The following is a 22451-nucleotide window of genomic DNA, read 5'->3' on the forward strand; positions in this document are numbered from 1 at the left end:
CACACTGTTAGGAATAGCTACAGTAGATAATTGATTTACAAATGACTTATTTGATTCAGACAAACGATGGTTAGACACATAGCTGCTCATGGGATATTTGACTTTGGTAGACAATTCAGGTTCATATGTGGGTTTAGGAATACCTTTATTATGACAGTGTGGTAACCGTTTCATGAATGGATCAGTAAGAGTTAAGGATCCTTCCCCAATGACTGGGGTTGTGTTACCATTGGCTGTGGAAACAATTTTTTGTGAGGAAGGTCTAAGGGGTGAAACTTGTCTAGAATCAAAAGTCATATGATCTGTAGCACCAGAATCAATTATCCATGCATGATTAATAACAAGTGTAGAAGTATTTAAAAATTTACCACCATAATCTGTAGCGGCTACCAATGCAAAGGCTTTCTCAGCAACATTAGCCTCTGTTTTTATTTCGGCAATAGTTGCAGTCGAGGTTTTCTTGGAATCCTTCTTCCGCTAATCACGATTATGATCCCACCAGTCTGGATATTCCACAATTTCAAAACAACGACTCTTGGTATGACCAGTCTTATTGCAGTAAGTGCATTTGAAGGTTGACTTATCAATATTAGGGTTTATCTTAGGATGGTTGGTCTTGGATTGGTCCTGCCAATTTTGGGTTGATCGTTGTCGGATTACCATAGATGAGGTGTCAAGGTTGTCAGATTCTGCTTTCATACTAGCATGACGCACTGCCTCTCGTCGAATCAGTACATAGCATTCTTCCAAATCAGGAAAAGGATCTTTGCATAGAATCTCTCCTCGAACTTGCTCAAAGTCACCATCCAATCCAGTAAGAAAAATGTGCACCCGTTGTCGTTCAATGGATTTTCGGTATGCTGCAATGTCCTCAGGGTCTTTCATGACTACCTTATCTCGATGATCCAATTCGCAAAAAAAATTAGTTAACTCTTCATAATATTCAGAAAGAGACCTACCGCTTTGTTTGGCAGTGAAGGCTTTTTTATTCAAAGTGAAAACTTGTAATTCACCACTTCCATCATAGAAGGCCTTTAATAATGCACTCCAAATTTCTTGAGCAGTGGGTAAGCGTAAGTAACGCTTCATAATTTATGGACTCATGGACATTAAGAACCATTTCTTCACCTTTTGATTCTCAGCATACCATTTTTCATATCCATCTTCTGACTCTTTTGGTGGATTTGTCTTACCTTGAATGTAGGAAAGTTTTTCCCGTTCGGCAATATGCATCTCCACGAGTTGTGACCAAACGTCATAGTTTGATTCAGTCAAAATAATTCATGCATTAAAAGTACCTTCAGATTGAAAAACAATAGTATTTTTTTCACTCATTTTTTTTTTTCCGCGAAGGAGGAGTGATGGCTGGCCTTACCGAAAAAATATCTAGGATTTCAGTTCCATAGCTCTGATACCATCTTCAAATTGATGAATGGTATTTTTTCATTGATTATTTCATTCATTCATGTACAGAGTATATATATAGGGTAATCATCATTCTAAGAATGGGAAAGAATGATACAAGAAATGAATGATATAAGAAAAGAACAACTAATATCCTAATATCTCAATATTCCTAATATCTCAACTTTCCTAATAACTAAACATTCCTAATTTCTCAACAAGGAATGCCTCTCACCAAATCCATTTTCAACTTATTTCAAAAACGGTTCCTTTAATAATGCAATACTGGTTCATTTGATGTCACACTCGGGATGAAAAACATTGCCTCCCCAGCCTTGAAAAGTGCATATCAAGTCTCTGCTCTTAAGCACTGTGCCTTTGGTGCCTACTCTATAGAAATTTGAAATGAACAAAAACAAAAGAGGGAGAATTACCATATTGGTCGAGCTGGATGCAATAATAATTGAAAAGTGTTTCTACTTTCATAATTTGTGGGAGGACAAGATAAAAGATAAGTGGTTGTTATTCGCAACATTCCTTTTACTAAATATAACACTTTTTTATCATTTTTTTTTTCATATATACCCTTTTTAATAAAAAACTTTCTCTAACTTCCTCTCAACATATTAAACCTAAATTCTAGTTTATTAAGGTTGTAAATTACATACGAAATACAATTAATGACGAAATTCAATCATCTGATGACAATTTTCAAGTAAGATTTATAACTTTCATTTTTTTTATAAAGAAATATATATATATTTATTTATTTATAAAAAAAAAAAAAAAACTGGCGACCTGGGTAGGGCTTTGATGTCCTGGGAAGAGGTAGCGGCGGCGGTGGTTAGGCTAAATTTTTTTACTTATAATAAAAGAAAAAGAATGTTAAAATGTGGGGTGGGGGTTGGGGGTTAGGGAAAAAAAATTTAAAAAATGGGTGCAATTGGGACGTGAGGTTGGGAATGAGAGAAGGGAAATGAGAGAGAAGAGAGGAGAGAGAAGGAGGAAGGAATAGGGGAGGGTAGTTTAGGAATGTAAAATGTTGCATTAGTAAAAATGGTGTTACGAATAGCAATTGGGAAAGATAAAAGAGAAAAAAATTCTTTTTTCATGATAATAAAGTGAAATATCATAAATGTCCTTCCATTAAAAGCGTTCAAAATTCAAAACATTTAAAATACTCCACTTTTCTTGTCATGATATTTAAGGTATGTGAGCCCCACATTAATTATAATCATTGACATCTAATTTTAAATCAAAATTTGTCGGGATATTTAAGGTATGGGGCCCCACATTAATTATAATCATTGATATCTAATTTTTAAATAAAAAATTTGGGTTTTAACAACTATATATAATGATTGAAAACAAAACAAGTTTCATGATTATGTAATAAGAATAATGAACTTTTCATATATACATTTATTAATTTTAAGTTAATAAATCATATTTTTGTATTGAGTTCAAGCGAGATGGAACTTTTTTCATTTCGATTGTCTAAAAAGAATTAAAAAATGATGGAGAATGTTTACTTGTTTTTTATTTTTTTATATTAAAATAATTTCAAAAAATTATATGATTTTTCTATATTTTTCCTTTGCATTGTGTTTTTTTCTTAATTTTTGTATATATATATTTTCAATGCATCGAGTTGACTATATTGATACATATAATATGTTGAATATCAATGAGGTATAAAAAAAAATTTCTATCATTATTACTTTTATTATGAAATACAGGTACCACAAAATATATTGTAGTTACAATATATATATATATATATATATATATATATATATATATACATATATTATTAAACAATTTCAATGCATTGAGTGAATGATATTAATATATTGATATGATATATAGGAAACTAGTTAGAAGATCCATCTTAACAAAGGTAAACGGAGTTTTGACCAAAAATAAGAGTTTCAAAAAATATATCCATAAACTCAACTTGAATTTAAATTAATGCCCAGTTTAATAAGTCTAAGCCAAGTAAGAATTGACTACGGTTTTAATTTTTTTTGTTAAAGATCCAAAAATAGAGAGGACCACACTGGTTGTTGACAACAACCCTAAACATAAAAGGGACCACAAAAAAATTGACTACGGTTTTGATTTTTTTTGTTAAAGATTCAAAAATGGAGAGGACCACACTGGTCATTGATAACAACCCTGAAAAAAAAGTACCATAATAGATTTTTATTATAAGAACCTTGCAAATTTATTCGAGAGAAAATGAAAGCGGCCTCTCCTTCCTCTGGGGGGACATATTTCTAGTTCAGGCTGAAGATTTGGTTGCAGAAAAATGTAGGATCCTTGTGAAGTTATTACATGTGTTTCTTCGTTGAAATAAATAAAACCATAGTTCTCTTCGGTACAAGATTCTGTAGATTGTCTTGAATTTGCTTAGAACAACAGTGGGGTGTTTGGCCATCTTTTCTAAAAATTGTTTTCAAGTTAGAAAACAAAAAATGTTTTTTTATATTTTTTTTTAAAAATAAGGATATTTCACAAGTTATTTTTAAAAACATTTTTTTGAAAGAGCAAAGAATGAAAAGCCTTGTTTAAATAAATAAATTTTAGTTGCTTCTAAGAAGAACTCTTTTATCTTGACATTTTAAAAAAATTATAAATTCAATTTATATAATATTAATTAAATTTAATTTAAGTTTTATTAAAAGTAAAAATGGTTTTATAATTAAAAATAAATAAAAAATAGTTTTTTTAAATGTAAATACTACTATTATGCTAAATTTTAAATTATACTTGTTTATTAAAAAAACTATTTTGGTATATATTATAAAATTAGAATATTAACAAATTTGAAAAGATATAATTGATTTTTTTTGGTTAAAAATGAATAATAATAATTTAAAAATAATAATGATTGATAATATTTTGTTAAAAAATAAATTTGAAAACAAGCAATGTTTAATTCTTTTTATATGTAAATAAGTCGTGTGTATATTTAATACTTAATTATGAGCATGATATTTTGAATTAGTTTTAATTAATTTTATTAGTTTTTAAATTTCAAATTATTCTTAAAAACTAGTAAATTCATTAAAGAATCTAAAACATTTGATCCATCTTGACTTGATTTTGTGTGATTTAGAGTTTATTTATTTATTGAGAAAATTCAAAAAAGTAAAATCAAATATAGAGGAGATTATGAGTTTTGGTCCATTACATTATGGGATTGATTGAGTCTATTTTTAAGCTGTGAATTATTTTTTAAAATTATTAAACTTATTAATAAATTTAATGTATTAATTTTTACTTAATTTGAAGTTTATTTGTCTCGTGAGAAAATTTATAAAAATACAATTATGTGTAAAAAAAAGAAATAATTAAATCATTTAAAACTAGTTTGAATCCATGAATTTTTAATGGTGATTGAATTATTTTTTAAATTCTAAATTATTTTTAAAATTAATGTACTTGTTAAATGATCAAATATATTAAGTCTTGCTTGATTTAGAATCTATTTGTCTAATGAGAAAATTAAAAAATAAAATAAAATTCAATATATATAGAAGAGAAATAACATAATTATTCTAAATTTTTTTTTTCATAAATTTATGACATTAATTGAGTTTTAGTTTATTTTTAAATGTAATAATTCTAACATATTAAGTCTTATTTGATTTATAGTTTATTTTTTAATTAAAAAATTCATAGAAATATAATTGCATGTAAAGAAGAATCTGTTAGAAATTTTTCATAAATACAAAAATATAAAATGAAGGTCATAGGTCATACATCCACCCTAATGTAAGGAGAGTTTTCTCCTTCCAATCAACATATTTATCATCATTTAAAAATGGAATATGAAATGAATTAAAACTTGAAACAAACAAAGATTAAATAGCTGCTAAAATAAATAAATAAAGTTTATCAAACATGCAATGAAGCAAATATGGAAAATTTACCCATGTAAATTAATAAAAAACAATTAAAATCAACACGTCATTATAATCTCTCACGTGGGCTAAAATTATAACACGTGAGTGATTTTTAAAGATTATGTTATAATGAGATTAGGATTTTAATTAATTTCCAAATAAAAATTATTTCTTAGGCTTGTGGGCAGCTAGGTGTATTTTTTTTTTTTTTCAAATAAATATTACTTTTAAACATATTTACTGAGTTAAATGTCCATGATCATCATGCATGTGTAATTAAGAGAGGATTATATTTGAAGGTTTTCTATATTGACATCCCATACATGAATATTCTAGCTCATTACTTACGTTTGCATGTACTAAGGTTGATATTTAATTAGAAAATACTATTATTAAACCATGTGTGTCTTACTCTAATGCATCATGTTTAATATTTGTTGCTTTTATTTGTGTGATAGATCTCATTTGGTATGTATTTATGGTTACTATATTTTCCTATCCAAAAAGTTTGATTGGACAAATAAATTGTTGTCATTTCTTATATATTTATGTTTATCATCATTTTCATCATCAATATTGTTAGAAATGTCTTTCTCTCGGTTTAAGGATTTTTGTTAATATATTAGGCTATTTAGATTAAGTTGAAAATTTTCCATCTTGGTTTAGGATTCTGTGTACTTTTCTATGATTTATATTTTTTTTGAAGATTCAAGATTATTGTAGAATTAATTGGAGACTAAATTGGTAAGTATGGTTGAGTTATTTGAAAATAATGACATAAAAGGTATAGAATAGACTTATGAAAATTAAAAATAAAATTAATTTGGAAAGAATTTTAAATTGAGGATTTAAAAATAATTTTTTTCCAATAATAAAAATAATTTGGAAAGAAATTTTAAATTGAGGATTTAAAAAGAAAAATCTTTCCAAATAGTAAAATTAATTTGAAAAAAAATGATTTGGAAAAGAATTTAAATTCTAAAAGAAAAATCTTTCCAAATGTTTTTTAATTTAAAATATAAAATATTTTCAAATCTTTTTAAAATTCTTAAGTTTCTAAATTATTTTTTTGTAAAATATGATTTCTAATTTGATTCCAAGTTCACTAGATTTTCTCTTATATATGCTTATTGGGAGAGTTCTCTTAAAAGCGGACGTGCCTATACTTTTAACTCATTATTCTTTGCACTTAATCCAAAACTCTCAAAAAGTTGTGATTCTTAATTTTGGATTCGTGAGAGAGATTCACATCCCCCTAAAGTGATGAGAAGTCCAATAAGAAGTACCATGGTGTTCCATCATGGACATGAGATTAGATGTAGGATCCAATATATAAGTCTTAAAGAGTAACAACCGTCAAGTAAATCTATATACTTTATCTTCATATTTAGTGGATTACAACTCTACGGATTTTGACTTGTGGTTTTCTATTTTCACAATTTGAGTGGAGATTTTCTACATAAAAAATCTTTTAATTTACACTCTAAAAAAGGATTATTTGAATTGAAATTTTCTACCCTTATATCAAAATATTTAAAATATACTCATTCACCCCTCTTTGGATGATATCTTACTGGTTTCAATTAGTATCAAAGCAAGAATTTTTAATAAAAATAAAAAAATTTCTCGATCCTACTAGTCTAGCATGGACCAATAGAGGGTAGGATCTTCTATTACTAATCCACCCTATGTTGATGGTGGCAACTATCCTCATTGGAAGGTTTGTATAAAATTCTTCTCGAAAATACAAGGAGAATAGGTTTGGAATGCTATTGAATTTGGATGAGAGCCACTGTTAAAATTAGATGGAATGGGAAGATCCACTGGTGAACTTAAGCCTAAACAAGAATGAGATAAAATTGATAATGAGAGTAATAAGGTTAATGCTTAAGTCCTTTATAACACTTTTAATGGAGTGAGTCCTAACAAGTTTTGTGGAATAGCCACATGTAAACATGCTAAAGAGGCCTGAGATATTCTCTCTATGACATATAAGGGCACCTCTGTTGTGAAGTTGTATAAGATTTAAATGCCCACTTCAAGATTTGAGAACATTAAAATGCAAGAGGATTAGACTTTCTCTGCATTATATTCAAAACTTGGTGATATCGTGAATTCATCTTTTAACATCCAAAGTAGTTAGAAAAATTTTGAGGTCTTTTTCAAAAAGATTAAGTCTTGGTCACAATCATAGAGGAAAGTAAGGATGTTGATTTTGTGAGAGTTAATGAACTTGTTGGTTATCTTCAGATATATGAAATAATACTTTCTAGTTCTCAAAAGCCTAGAGAATATGCTTTTAAGGGTTCTAAGAATGAGGAAGGCCTTGAAAATTTTGAAAAAGTAGATTTAGAAGAATTTACCCTCTTATCAAAACGAATAAAAAATGCCATGAAATTTTATAAAAAGACCAATAAGGAACATGACTCAAAAAAAGGGTAAGAAACTTGAATGTACTTTTAAAGAAAAAGATAAGAAAGTCTATAAAAATAAAAAGATTGAATATTTTCACTTAGACACGTATAGACATGTATCTTTGAATTAAAATTTTTAACTCTTATATCAAAATCTTTGAACTACACTCATTCATCCCATCTAAATCAGCCTATTGCACAATCGATTTTTCAATTTTAATTAACTATTTTGAATAGGTATAGACTCTTATGGTCCGTTTGGTTTTCAAAAAGTATTACGGAAATAAAACAAAACGTTAAGGAAAATAATTTTTTCATATTTGATTTCATTATAAAAAAAAAATTAAAATTAATTAGAAAATTTTATATTTAACCTTTACATAAAAGAGAAAAAAATAAAATAAGATGAGATTGAAGTAACATATATATATATATAAAAATTAATTTATTCATTTTAAATTTATTTTGTATTAGTTTACCGGCCAACATGTGATACACAACGCTTAGAAGATCCACATATAATAGTTGACTAAGGACATATTTTCGGGTAATGCTTTTTTCTCAAATAACACAATTCATATTTTAATATTGACACAATGAGAAATTTCGATCGACCACGTGAATACTGATGTTATGGTCTAATAGACCCTGTCGATTAGATAAGTGGGCTTTAAATTCATATTCTTCACAAGTTGGAGGCTTGGAGTACCCATGATTATTAGGACAAAGGCATGGTGGGACAATGTGAAAGTGATGAATTTAAAGCCTGTGAACTCGACGACTATTTGGAGATAGAGACATGGGACGGATAAGTGCATGCATGGTAGTCCTGGAATGAACCTTTCTACAGTATCGGATGGAAATTTCAAAAGGTGCATTTGCCGCTACTAGACACTACCTGTCTCCGTCTCTAAAGCCACGTTTATTGGATTCCATTGAGTGAGTCTTTTTTCCATTATTTACGTGTTTAGCTAAGTTTCAAATGATTTGAAATGAAAAATAATAAGTGGGTCTACCATAATTTGAGGTGAGTCGTTGATTCTTCCCCTCTCATACATATGAGACTCTTCTTATTTGAGGAATCAAATTTTGTGAATAAATTACTTAATTTGTCCTTGGGCTTAGACAAGTAGCTATTGTTATATCTTTAATAAAATAGTATATTATTTAAATTAGAGTTATTTATTATATGAATAATAATTTTTTATTAAAGGAGAGAATAAATTAATTAAATATCAAATTTAGAAAAAGAATGATATTTTTTTATCAATAAAATTATAATAAATTTCATTTTTTTACTTGATCAATCAACATTTTCTTTTACCTTATAATCATAGATGCAAAATAAAATACATAGGGGTCATTAAGTTAAAATTATACATATTATAAAAAAAGTGGAAAAGTTTTTGTTTTGTTTTGCTTTTTTTTTTTAATCCAAAATCTATTTAATCAAATAACATTTATTTATTCTTTTTCATAATAATTTTATAAATATTTAAATCAAATTTCTGATTAGTATTACTTCTCTTTTCTTTCCATTCTATTTTCCTTTTATTCCATTCCTTAGAGTAAAACATATATACAAAATGCACTAACCATAATTTTGAGTTTAAAAAATGAGTAATAAATATATTGTGGGGATAAAAAAAATTATTTCATTGAATTACATTATTTAAAAATATATTACATTTCAATATTTTAGAAGAAATTATATATAAAATAGTTTCAAGCTAACAAAAAAAAAAATCTAAATTAAAAAAACTAATAGATTACATTTTAAGATTTTAAATAAGCTTTTACACCAAATATTTTATTTGAAAGTTCATTTTAAAAGTCTCTTAAAATTTTTTTTTTATTTTTTTTGTTTTAGTTTGTCTTATTAAATTAATTTTTATTTAAAACTTATATTTTATAAATTGTTTAAAAGATTATTTGTATTATACTTTGATGTTGTTGTTTAAAATTTCATGATAACCTAATTTTTAAAATTTTTTAAAAGACAAAAATAAAAATTAAAGTTTTTGACAATTTTTATATATTTTTTAATATAAAAAATTAAAGTTCTCAATGAAAAATAAAGATAAAAGAATAATTACTGATGACTTTAAAAAAAAAAAAGGGAAAACAGGAAATCAAAGCATAAGAAACATTCAAATAAAACATATCAAAATTCTTCTTCAAAGAAAATTGATAAACTGAATATAAAATGTTTCAAATGTAGCAAGAGAGGCATATCACTCCAAATTGCAGAGTCAAAGAAATAATTACCGATTTAGATATAGGAAAACGTCTAAAACAACAAATAATTAACTTAATCAAAACAGAGTCACGGTTGGAGTCATCTAGCCAAACCTTTGTAGAAACCTATGATGAAGATCAACTTCTTCTATTAGAAGATAATTCTTCAAATGAGTCTTCCTCACAATCATCTTGTGACTGTATTGAAAACTGTCTCTATAGTATCAAACAAGTAAATGTAATAACAAGTGAACAAAAACTTCTTAATGGAATTAATTGACAAAATTCCTTATCAAAACCTTCAAAAAGAATATTTTAAAAAATATTTAGAAATTCAAAAACAAAATAATGAAAAACAAATAGAAAATACAAATCAATACAACCTAAAAACTGTATTAGATCAATTTTCTAAACTAAAACATATAGGATTCAAGATCTTCAAAATGAAATAAGTTAAATAAAACTCCAAATTAATACCATGCTAAATCAAAATCAAGAAATAGATCTAAGACTTCAAATGTTAGAAAATGAAAAAAATGAAAAAAATTCAAAACATAGAAACTAGTGAGAATAAACAATTAGAAGAAGGAGAATATTCTCAATTGTTTGTAAACTCTATAACCAAAATGTTAACTCAAAAATGGCATATCAAAGTAAAACTTTTTATAAATCGTGACTTTTGTAAAGAGTTTTTGGCATTAGTTGATTCTGGTGCTAATATAAACTGTGTACATGAAGGATTAATTCCAACCGTATACTTTGGAAAAACTTACCAATGTGCTATGAGTGCCAACTCAACACCCTTGGCCATAGATTTCAAAATTTTAAATGTACATATTTGTAATCAAAATGTTTGTTACAAGACTTCTCTTTTACTTGTCAGAGACATGAATAAAAAGATAATCTTGAGAACACCATTTCTTGCTATACTTTACCCTTTTAAAGTAGATGATGAAGGAATTAAATTTGTTTATAAAAGACAAAATATTTGTTTCAAATTTATTAATTCTTTAAAAATTAAAGAATAAAAGAATCGATTTGCATCTGTCATAATGAATTTTGAAAGTTTCTTTACTATTGTAGTTGCTTCTTTTGAAGAACTTTTCCAAAAATACCTTCTAAGAAAGCATCCTTCATATAATTAATATAGGTGATCTTAATTTCCTATCTTGGTACATAGTCTATAGTTCAAGTCACTTATTTTTTTTTTCCTTATAAAAAACCCAAAAAAATGTTGATAATGGCCTATTTAGTCATGTTTTCTTAAAATTGTTTTAAAATTTATTTTTAAGTTAAAAAATAAATTTTTTCTATTTTCTAAAACCAATGGTGTTTGGCAAATGGTTTTAAAAAAACACTTGGACCAATTGGCTCTAATGGACACTTACAATATTTCTCAAAAGATGTCTCACTCTTAAACTCCCTAATATAACCTATACTTGAGAAACCTTAAGTAATATCTTACACTTATATTTTTTTCTCCCTCAAATAATACCCCATATTTGAGCTTATCTCACAAGATTTAGAAGAAATGTGTTTCTCAATAAATATTCCTACTTTACAATTTTTTGCTAAAAAATACAAGGAAATTAGGATTAAGAGGTGCACTAAGAATTGAATCTAGGGGGCTGCTCTGGTCACTGTGGTGCACTTGAGTGGGAGAAAAGGAGGAGAATAAAAAAAAAGAAAAAAAAATGAAGTAAGAGAAAAAGGAAAAGGAAAAGAAAGGAAAAGAAACCAAAAATAAAAAGATAAATAAATAAAGTAAATGTTAAGTTTGAAAGGGTGTAAATGGACCAAAAAATTAATGTAAAAAAATATTTTGGACAAGTATTAAGGTCTACAATAATTACATGAAAAGGAAAAAAATGAAACCATTTTAAACCAATTTTAATTCATTAATATTACTAGCAAAAATGAGTTATTTTTTAGTTCTAAATTATTTTTAAATTAATTGTCTTGTTAAAAAATCTAACACTTGAAGTTTTGCATGACTTTTTTGTCCAGTGAAAATTAAAAAAAAAAATACTTTCTATGTTATTTGATTTAGAATCTATATATATAATGAAAAAAATTTAGTGAAGTTAAAAAGAAGTTCAGAAAATTACATGTAATTAAGATATATTTTATATTTGAAGATTTTTTATATTGATAGGTGGAATACAATAAAATAAGAAATATATTGTATTTTATTTATTTATATTTTTTTTTATGTTTTTTTAATTTATATTTTATTGATCTGACTCCTCCAAACAAACATTTGTGGTTCTTGTGATATGTCAGGAGTTTGGAAAGTCTCCATTAAGCCTCCAATTTGCTAGTATCCAATTTGAAAACTACAAGTTTTTATTCCTATATTTTATGTCATTTTAAATATCAATTATTAAGATTAGAAATGGGCGTCGACATAAAATTACAATTGGTGTTTAGCGTGGCCCATGAGCTGACTTTTCTTCTGTTTTATTTCTTCCTTGTTTAATTATCTTATTTGGTATGCTGTCGGTTTCGTTCTTCCAAGTCCAAGTACTTTGTTGTCAATAATCACATGATCTGACTATCATTCCTGTCTAAGCTAATGTGATCCACATATCCAAATTGATATACATTAGCCAGCTATTACCCAAGAATAAGGGGCACATTTTCCATTCAGATGAAATCACAGGGCTTTCATCAAATTCCTCTTGACACAATAACACAATTTTATTTATTGAAATTCTTTCGCTTATCCATTTATTTATATGTGATATTTGTCAACTATATAAGTATTGAAAATTTAACATTGTCATCGACTACAGAATACTTTATGAGGAAATGCTTTCATTGACAAGCAACTTCATGTGCTCTTCAAGGCTTGGGAGGCACTGATTATCATCATAACTATACATCAAAGGAACCATCCTTGCAACATTGAGACAAGCCTTGGTAAAACACGTTGAAAATGGATTTGGAGCAAGGCATTCCTTGTTGAGGCGCTTCCATGTCTCTGAAATAGTATGCATAACATGGCATTGGGCATTTTCTATGGAAGTCCCTGGTTTTTCTTTCATGTAGCACTCCAGGTATGATCCGTCGTGCCCGTCCTGATTCTCGTCCTGTAAAAGTGTTAATGCTTATATGTGTTAGTGGCCAACTATGAATACGACACATCATTCCCGTTCTCGGAAGCAGTTTATGAATGTATAGTGGGAAACCAGACATCTACCACATGATGTGGTCCCCACCAGAAGTGACCACAACCATTAATGAGCTGGCGTGGGTGTAGTTTATATGTTAAGGAATTTTCAGTGAGATCGCTCTCAGGGGTAGGTATGTATAAAACAGACTGAAACTGGAGGCTAGAGGTCATTTTCTTTATGTTTCTTGAGATTTACCTTGGCGCTTCCCAAGTCATCCCAGAGGCGAAGAATTTTTGCGACCGAAGATATAATCTCAGGAAAATCATCCACAATGTCTACATTTCTCTTGGTTATGCCATGACCCAGGAGAAAAAACATATGAACTAGCACCACATGTACTCCGGAGCTAATGACCCCATTCTTCAAGTACTCATCAGCCTTTGGCACGTGTCCATCAGCAAACCATTTTGCTTCTACTAGAAATGCATTGCATAAACATGCCCACTGTTTGCAAAAAATAAAATAAACTATCAAAAAATTGCAGAGGCACTTCCAACTCTTTTGCATTTGCAATTAAAATGAATATTAATCTAGTATGGTAAATGTTATTTGACATACTGCCTTTCGAAGAGATTCCATGGGGTTCCACCCATGATCATTGTAGACCTTGGAACTTATTTCATTGGTGATTCCATTAAGAGCATTGAAACATATCTTCATGTAGTCTGGTAGTTGTTCAACAGCCGCATATTCCCATCTACATGCAATTAGTAATTAAATGATGATTTTTGAGATTTGTAGAAGCATTCTGATGAATTGTATTGTTGTTATATGCCTACCTGTTGACAGCTTCTGTGAAGAGAGTGAGTTCATCAAGTGTTCCATGAACATCAAAAATGTCATCTATTATGTAGACTAGTGAGATGGGTTTTGTGAGCTCAACCCTCTGTTCCGACAAGCTTGGATCCGGGAGGACCGCCAAGGGCCACATGTACCATTTCAGTGGTTGGTTTCTTGCAAACTTCAACTCCTTGGCCAAACCTAGATCTTTCCACCATCTAATTAGGTACAAAGAGAAAGAAAAAAAAAAATTATTTACATGAAAGGTACGTCAGGGAATAATCTTTGGAGAGCAACAAATTAACTTAATTCAAGGTCAGTGAAACTCACTTGGAAACCTGAAGCATCTCCTTCTGGTGTATGGATTTAACTACGTTGAAATCCATTTTTGCTAGTTCTCTGAAGACATTTATCCATCCATCTGTGCCTTGAAAATCGCTAAGAAAGCTTTTGGCCATGAACCTTGCCAAGCTCTTATGATGGGGATGGCCTAATGTGTTCCTAACAATTCTAGCTGGACTGTGATCATCGTGCGTGTTCCATGCATTAAGAAGCTGGCTACTGAAGTTTCCGATTTCTTCGAGTATATCTTCCCCCTTTATACATAGCTGCGAAGCTTCATACAAACCCATTAATCCCTTGATATCTTCGCTTAGTTTTTCTTGAAGCTTTCTCTCTGTGTCCTTGAGATTGTTAAAGACATCTGTTCATACACGATAACCATTAAATAACTTACTCTTCTAGAACAAATGATTTAATAGTCGAAACTTAGAATATTTTTAAAAAATAAATAAATAAAAGGGGAAAACCCAAAAGAAAAAAAAAGAAAAAAAAAAGAAAAAAGAAAAAGAAAATCCCACCTGCACTCACATAGTAACCTTCTTGTCTCAATAGCCGGAAGCCAAGTGCTAGTTCGTAGAGATTGTTATGGCAATCACTCAGAGTGTTAAATTTCGTATGTAGTCTCTGTAGTACCACTTCAATCTCTCCATGAAAATGGTAGTCAATGCCTAGGCGTTGGATGGCATCAATCATGAGCAAAGCTTCCAATGTATCTTCTCCTACCTCCTTGAGTACGCTCCTAACTTCCTCCAGTTTTTGTGCATGTTCCATGTAAAATTCATTCTGCCAAAGGAAGATTGTCAACAGTAGGAAGTTGAAAAGTGAAAAACCGCCATAAGAACTAAGAGCAAAAAATATATATGGAAAATGGGGACTGAAGCTTAACAGTGGGGCTGGGATATTCTGTGGATGGATGATTATCCTTTTCTGAGGGGATAGAAACCAAGTTCTGATCCTTAGCAATGCTCCATGTGTGAGCACTTGGCATATTGAAGATGTTGGTGAAGTTGAGTTTGCTTTCAGCAGGCGATTGGGAATGAGGGAGAGTTTGATGAACGGAATAGGTGGTATTTGTGTGGATGGTACTACGTACAGCACGGGACCCAATTTATAGAATTGGCTTGATTGGAAAATATCATCCTTTATAATAGTGGCAAACGTGAATGGGTCTCTTCCTACCACATGCTTTTCACGTTCCTTGTATGCCCTCGCTACCTTCAATTCATTTAAGCTCTCTGGCTTATTTAGTTTATGAAAATAAAATATAAAGAAATCAAAATATTTTTCTACATTATTTCGTAACCTCAAAATATTTTCGTACATAGAAGTCAATGTGTTCAGAAGATCGGTGGAGATTTATCATTTTGGTTCAATAATTAGAAACGTTTTTCGCGTGGGTAGGGGAATATATAGATTCTCCTCGGCCTAGCTACTACCTAACCATAGTAGCCAAAACTCATGGACCTCCTTGAATTCTCATCAATTAACCACTTGTCTGTTCTCTGACTTTGAAAAAACATGGAGAATTTTGCCAACCAACACCTGGCCCATTGAGAAAAAATCTAACAAGGATAGGACTTTAGAAATCTGACAGGGATTCAAGAGTAGTTCTCTTGATATGTATGTAGAGGTTCCTTGAAATTAAAATCCAAGAGGATACTTAGACTCATAAGTCCACCATGATTAATTGGAATTATAATCCAATTATATATTTGGAGGCTTATGTTAGAAGCCTTTGTTTCATAGTGGAATCCTTGATTTGAAGCTCGAGGAGGGTACTGGATGTAGTTTAGGTTATATTGAATCACTTTAAAATATTAAGTTTGCATTTATCTCTTTTTTACTCTCTTTATTTATATGCTATTGTTAATTTTTTTTTTTATTATGTTGTTGCTTATTTTTCTTTTACATTTATCATATTTTATAATTGTATAATTTGTAATTTCCTTTATTATTATTATTATTATTATTATTATTATTATAGGTTTTACTATTATTAATATTATTATTTCGTTAGGCTCCATTTTCAAGTTGTCATAAGAGCTACATGTCATATTATGGTATTTTGGTTTTACCTCTCCTTTGCATTGAGAAAGGGTCTTCAGACTTACCTACAAATGATTTTTTTCCTCTCTGATCTTCTCATTTTTAGCTCAAAATAAAAGAAAGAAAAATATCTTTCACAAGAAATGGTTGATGGTGATTCTCACGGTGGGGCTTGCTTTGGTCACGGTTCTCATGGTCTCCTTATCTTGGTTGGTAATGAAGAAGAGAAAAGGTAATTAAAAATCTATGGTAAAGCAACACTGAAACTTTCTTCTTCTTCTTTTTCTCGCATATTTTTTTTTCCTTTTTTCCTTTACCATAATCAAATAAAATATAATCATTCTAAAAATTCTAAGCACTTGAAAACTGTCTTTATTTGACCTGCTTTAATTTTTTTTTTTGTAGATTGTTTTTACAAATAACTAGAAACATGAAAATAAGTTGAGAACTTTTATATTGTACATAAATGCTTGATTTCTTTATGGAGAATAGATTGAAAAAACCGTAAACAATTTTGTTTAAAACATCATCAAACAATGTTCTAATTAATTTCTATTTTTACCATAATCAAATAATGTAGAATAATTCCACAAACCTAAGTGCTTAAAAATTTAACATGCATTAACTATTTGTTATTGATTCTCAACATATGCAGGTAAAGGAAGACAACATAAATTGTTGTTTAATTTGAACTTGAGTGATACGTGGCTTGCACACTATTCAAAAGCAAAGCAGGGCAATGAAAGTAGGACACCTTCTAAATTGCAATTATTTGATCTAAGCACTATAGCTGCAGCAACAAATAATTTCTCCTTCACTAATAAACTTGGACGGGGCGGTTTTGGCTCAGTTTATAAGGTACTCATTCTCAATGATGTGTATTGAATTTGTATGGCTTGTTAATCACTTCTACATATATGTTTCATGACAACTACTATATCAAGTTGAATTTTCCGCTATATAGATCATGAATAAGCTAAATTTGGATTATAATGATCATTAGGGCCAGTTATCTAATGGACAAGAAATAGCTGTGAAAAGATTATCAAAGGATTCAGGGCAAGGAGTAGAAGAATTTAAGAATGAAGTCACCTTAATTGCAAAACTCCAACACAGAAATCTTGTGAAGCTTCTAGGTTGTTGTATTGAAGAATAAGAGAAAGTGCTAATCTATGAGTACATGCCAAACAAAAGCTTGGACTCTTTCATTTTTGGTATTGATGTCTTATCTTCTACCATTTTGTTAATATTTTTTACCTTTGGTTCTTGTATAATCATTTAGAAAGGCTCTTTTAACCATTCATTCATTACTAATTAATGTTTCATATCTTTTATACAGATGAAACAAAAAGATCAATGTTAACTTGGGAGAAGCGCTTTGAAATCATTATTGGAATTGCCCAAGGGATCTTATATCTTCATCAAGACTCAAGATTAAGAATCATACATAGAGATCTAAAAGCAAGCAATGTTCTATTAGATGTTGATATGATCCCAAAAATTTCAGATTTTGGTATGGCTAGATTATTTGGTGGGAATCAAATTGAAGGAAGCACAAATCGGGTAGTTGGGACATAGTAAGTATCATATATGAGATACCAATAAGGAACACATGATTAAATCTTAATAGTTTTTCTTGTTTGTCACTGCAGTGGTTATATGTCACCTAAATATGCAATGGAAGGACTATTTTCAATAAAATATGATGTATATAGCTTTGGGGTTTTGCTATTAGAGATTATTACTGGGAGAAAAAACACAACTTATTATTATGGTAGCCCCTCCTTCAACTTAGTTGGATATGTAAGTAAATTGAACCTTTGTTGCTTTATTTTCCCTTATATTATTTACTTATGTAAGCTATTTGATATTGAAAAAATAAAAAATAGGTTTGGAGCCTATGGACAGAAAGCAAAGCCTTAGACATAGTAGATCTATCACTAGAAAAGTCAAATCATACAAACGAAGTATTGAGATGCGTCCACATTGGACTCTTATGTGTGCAAGAATTCATAATAGATCGACCTACCATGTTGACAATTATTTCCATGTTGGGTAACAACTCCACTCTCCCTCTTCCTAATCAGCCTGCATTTGTTGTGAAACCATGTCATAATGATGCAAACTCACCTACTGTAGAAGCTTCTATAAATGAGCTAACAATAACTATGGATGCACGTTAAATGTTTAAGCTCTCAAGTATACATTTATTTACCATGACAATAAATTATGCACACAATATAATTAAATTTCTCTACCTTTATAACTCACTTTTTTCTTTTTAATTAGATGTAATTATAGGGTAATATATGTATGCTTATGTGGATGAGAAATAAAATGGTTAGTTTTTTATTTATTTACATAATTGACTAATTCTTATGTTTTGCAAGGCTTCTGGATACATATTTGAGCAATTGATCAAACATATTTGTTTAATTGAAAGCTTAATTGAGTCTTTCAATAGGGTCTTTAGTTCCAATTCTAATTTGGAAATGAGTAGTTGCACTAGTATTCCTATACTTGATTGAAATATCAATGGTTTTCACTTAGAAAATCTATTGAAGTTCAATTCAAAATTTTGAAAACAAACATAGTACTTGTAGGGTGTCCGTGTTGGGAACCCTGGATTACTCCGTTCTTATGCTCTTGATTGTGTAGGATGCATGCAAATCTATACTAAGCTCTCTAAATCTATCGCAACGAATAAACAGGTATTAAAAAATAAAATGGATGCCATAGAAAACATTGATCTAGAGAATAAAACCACATACCTTTGATCTGGATGTTCCCGAATCAATTCCAATCGATGTAGATAACTCCAAATTCATAAAGGATCTCATAAACACCATGATCTTCCGCTCAATGACATTTCTTTGTATCTAAGCATTGAAATGGTGGAGATTTCAAGGATAGAGATTAGTGTTCTCTCTCTAGACTGAAGGGAGAATGGCAAGACTTGGAAACCCTAACCCCTAAAGGAGTATTTATAAGCTTCCTGTTGGGCTTAAGTGACTTAAGCCCACCATGGGCTTGGGTCACTTAATTTAGCCTAAAAAAGTTGTTGATTGATTAATTAACCATACAAGGCCTAATTAATCAACTAGCCTAGTCCAGAGATACCACTTACTTATCCCTGTGCAACCTTGCGTGATTATCAAAACGCCCTGATACACAAAAGTGAACTAAAAACCCATCCAACCCTCATAAATCTTGTCAATAAGGAATATGAGCTTAGAGTGGCAACCACTAGGACCCATAGGAGTATTGATTCTCTCATAATCAAACTTTGAAATTGACTCAACATCCCATTATAGAGAGTCAACCACACTCCAATACCCTATGTCTATTACAACGAAACACTAAGTGCTCAAATCCTTGACCTATTATCTACTACATGTAGACTTCCTAGGAACTGGTGTCTGTAATCTAATAAGGTAGTGTTATCATTTATCAAGATTACCTCTCAAATCCTTGAATTACAAACCTTACTTATTATGTGATCAAATGACATACTCTAGCTCCAAGGAGCATATGTCAAATTTCACTAGAGAAATTACTGTGGCCACAGATTTCACGATTACATGTTCTATGGATCACCCAAGATGACACACTATCTCAATCCCATGAGATATCATGGTACCTCTTATCGAGAATACCTGTTACCACCAACCTCCATCAACAGTTACCTAATCCATAGAGATATATGACCACTTTAAGGTCTCACCCATAGGTCAAAACCTTTTGTTGATTTTGACATAACCTTAATATTCTTTCAAGGTTGAGAGTCCATGTAGCTTGGTGAATCATGACAATTGATAGCCTTGCGTCATGATTCATCATAGGTCTTGTCCAGTGTGCATCACATACATTAGTACACTCATCATGTGAAACCTATCCCGATAGCCAAGAGAAACCATTCCTCCAATTAAGAGGTGGTGCATACAATTTCTACTGGATTGCCCAAATCCATGAAACAACTATGGACAACTTATCTACTTACAACGAACCCATGACTTTTATTTTTTATGCAACCCTTAATGCATCCAAGTCATGTAAATGTAAGAGACATGGGTTGAATACTTAAATCAATGTCAATACACCAAAGGGATAACAATGGGATAGTTAAGTCTAACTTTGTTACATTATGTCTTGCTTTTAGGGGTTTAATCCCAACAAACTCCCACTAGCCCCAAAACTAGACTGGGCATTGTAGAAAGATTTTGCTCCATAGTCATATCACCTCCCTGTACTATCTTACAATGAGGTAACACTTTTTCTTTGTGCATTTCCTTTTCTAGTGGTACTTCAGTTCTTTAGACCATGCCACTATCTCATTGTTATCACATAATAGGATTTTAGACGATATAGCCAAGATAACCCATAAGCTAAAAGACTTCCTTTGTTGTTATAGAAAAAAAAAAGTCTTAAAGTGTACACATACCTAGATGTAGACTTTCGAGAGTCCTTATCAGCTTGAAGTCCAATTTCTCAGTATGAAAAGAGTACCAACTCATTGCAAAGACTCAAACATATAATCTCTTATTCTCTAAAGATACTATAGTATATGTTTGACATCCACTCAAAGCTCTAATTAGGAAATGGACTAATATTTACCCATTATTCCTATAACAAAGCAAATATATGGTCTAGTGCATAGTTTTGCATACTTAAGGTTATCCATTGGAGAGGCATTGGATATCGTCTTAATGCGATCTCTCTCCATAAATGTCCAAGAACATTTTTCCTAAGAAAGACAATTCCAAATCCAAAGAGTAACAAACCCTTCTTGGAGTTTTGCATCATGTGCTTGACTAAATGCTTATCCATGTAGGTGACATGGTACAATTTTCCTATTCTTACAAGCTTAAAGGACCTTAACCCCAAGAATATATTGCAATTTCCTCTAAAACTTAGTAAACTACCAAATCTTGACTAATGGAAATATCCCTACATCATATCCAATGAGTAGATTGTTATCTACCTACAAGATCTTAGAGTATCACCACACTTCATTGTATCTTCTTATACACATACACATAAGACCCTTTGCTATGAAAATGTTAGGTTATTAAATCTCATAAATGAGACACATTACAATAGATAGGAGTAATATGATGAATTTAAGTATGATCACTGTTGAAAAGGTTTTCCATAATTGAAACAAAGTTTCTAATTATAACCTTTAGCTATAATCTTAGCCACATAAAACTCAAGCTTTCTATCTACTCCTATGTTTCTCTTATAGACCAACTTACACCTATGGGTTTTATCCCTTTAGGTGCTTTTACAAGAACTTAAAATATGTTAGAACAGAAAGATTCTAACTACCTTTTCATAGCTCCTTGCCTTAAGTGAGCACAAACACTACTCACTACTTCATTGTAATCTATGGAATATGAACTTCCCACTATGATGAGGCACTAGTGTACTAGAAATCATAGGTATGGTATGTCTTTAACCCTTTGGATCCATAGTATCCTATGCAATGTGGGACTATCTTCTAATATATCCTCCAATCTGTATCACTCTTTGCTTTATTCTTTATCATATGGTCTTCATAAAAAAAGTTACATTTGTGTCAACAAATATCTTCTGATAATCCTGACTATAAAGGTAATAACCCAAAAATCCTCTTAGATATCCTATAAACTGATATACCTCTTAAGAAAAAGAGGCATTACATTGTCTATAAGACATATCCCTAAAAGAATCCAGAAAAAGATGAGAAACCTATCCACGATCTCACTATGTCCAACCAAGTTTGATATATTCTTTCTCCTTCTCCATTTTGCAATGGAGACCCTGGTGCACATGGCTAGGAAATAATATCATGCTCTAATGGAAAAAATCAAACTTACTAAACATATCACCTTGATCTAATCGAAGTGACTTGATATGTATACCCAATAGGTTATTCGATCCCACCTTAAATTCAATTAATGTATCCAAGGCATCAGATCTCCTATGTACATATTCAAACCTAAAGTAATCATCACTAAAAGTGATGAAATACCCATACCCTCTCCATGCATGGAAACTAAAAGTTCCATACATGTCAGTATAAATTAACTCTAAACATTCCTTGGTTCTAATAATCTTGGTCATTTTACCATCTATACAGGATTTGTAGACTGAAAGAT

The 22451-nt window shown here is 30.1% G+C and overlaps 1 protein-coding gene and 1 pseudogene across 1 annotated transcript; one reads left to right on the top strand and one right to left on the bottom strand.

Annotated features, from left to right (window-relative positions):
* Nucleotides 1-12768: 12768 nt before the first annotated feature.
* Nucleotides 12769-15253, bottom strand: LOC100853639 ((3S,6E)-nerolidol synthase 1-like). Its single transcript, NM_001281131.1, is given in 7 exon segments — nt 12769-13059; nt 13339-13587; nt 13702-13840; nt 13923-14141; nt 14254-14626; nt 14784-15048; nt 15152-15253. Coding segments are annotated over 7 exon segments (1638 nt in total).
* Nucleotides 15254-16461: 1208 nt separating this feature from the next.
* On the top strand, nt 16462-18494 carry LOC132254469 (G-type lectin S-receptor-like serine/threonine-protein kinase At1g11410; annotated as a pseudogene).
* The last annotated feature ends 3957 nt before the right edge of the window (nt 18495-22451 follow it).

This window comes from Vitis vinifera, chromosome 10, assembly GCF_030704535.1.
Source record: "Vitis vinifera cultivar Pinot Noir 40024 chromosome 10, ASM3070453v1".
Classification (NCBI taxonomy): Eukaryota; Viridiplantae; Streptophyta; class Magnoliopsida; order Vitales; family Vitaceae; genus Vitis; species Vitis vinifera.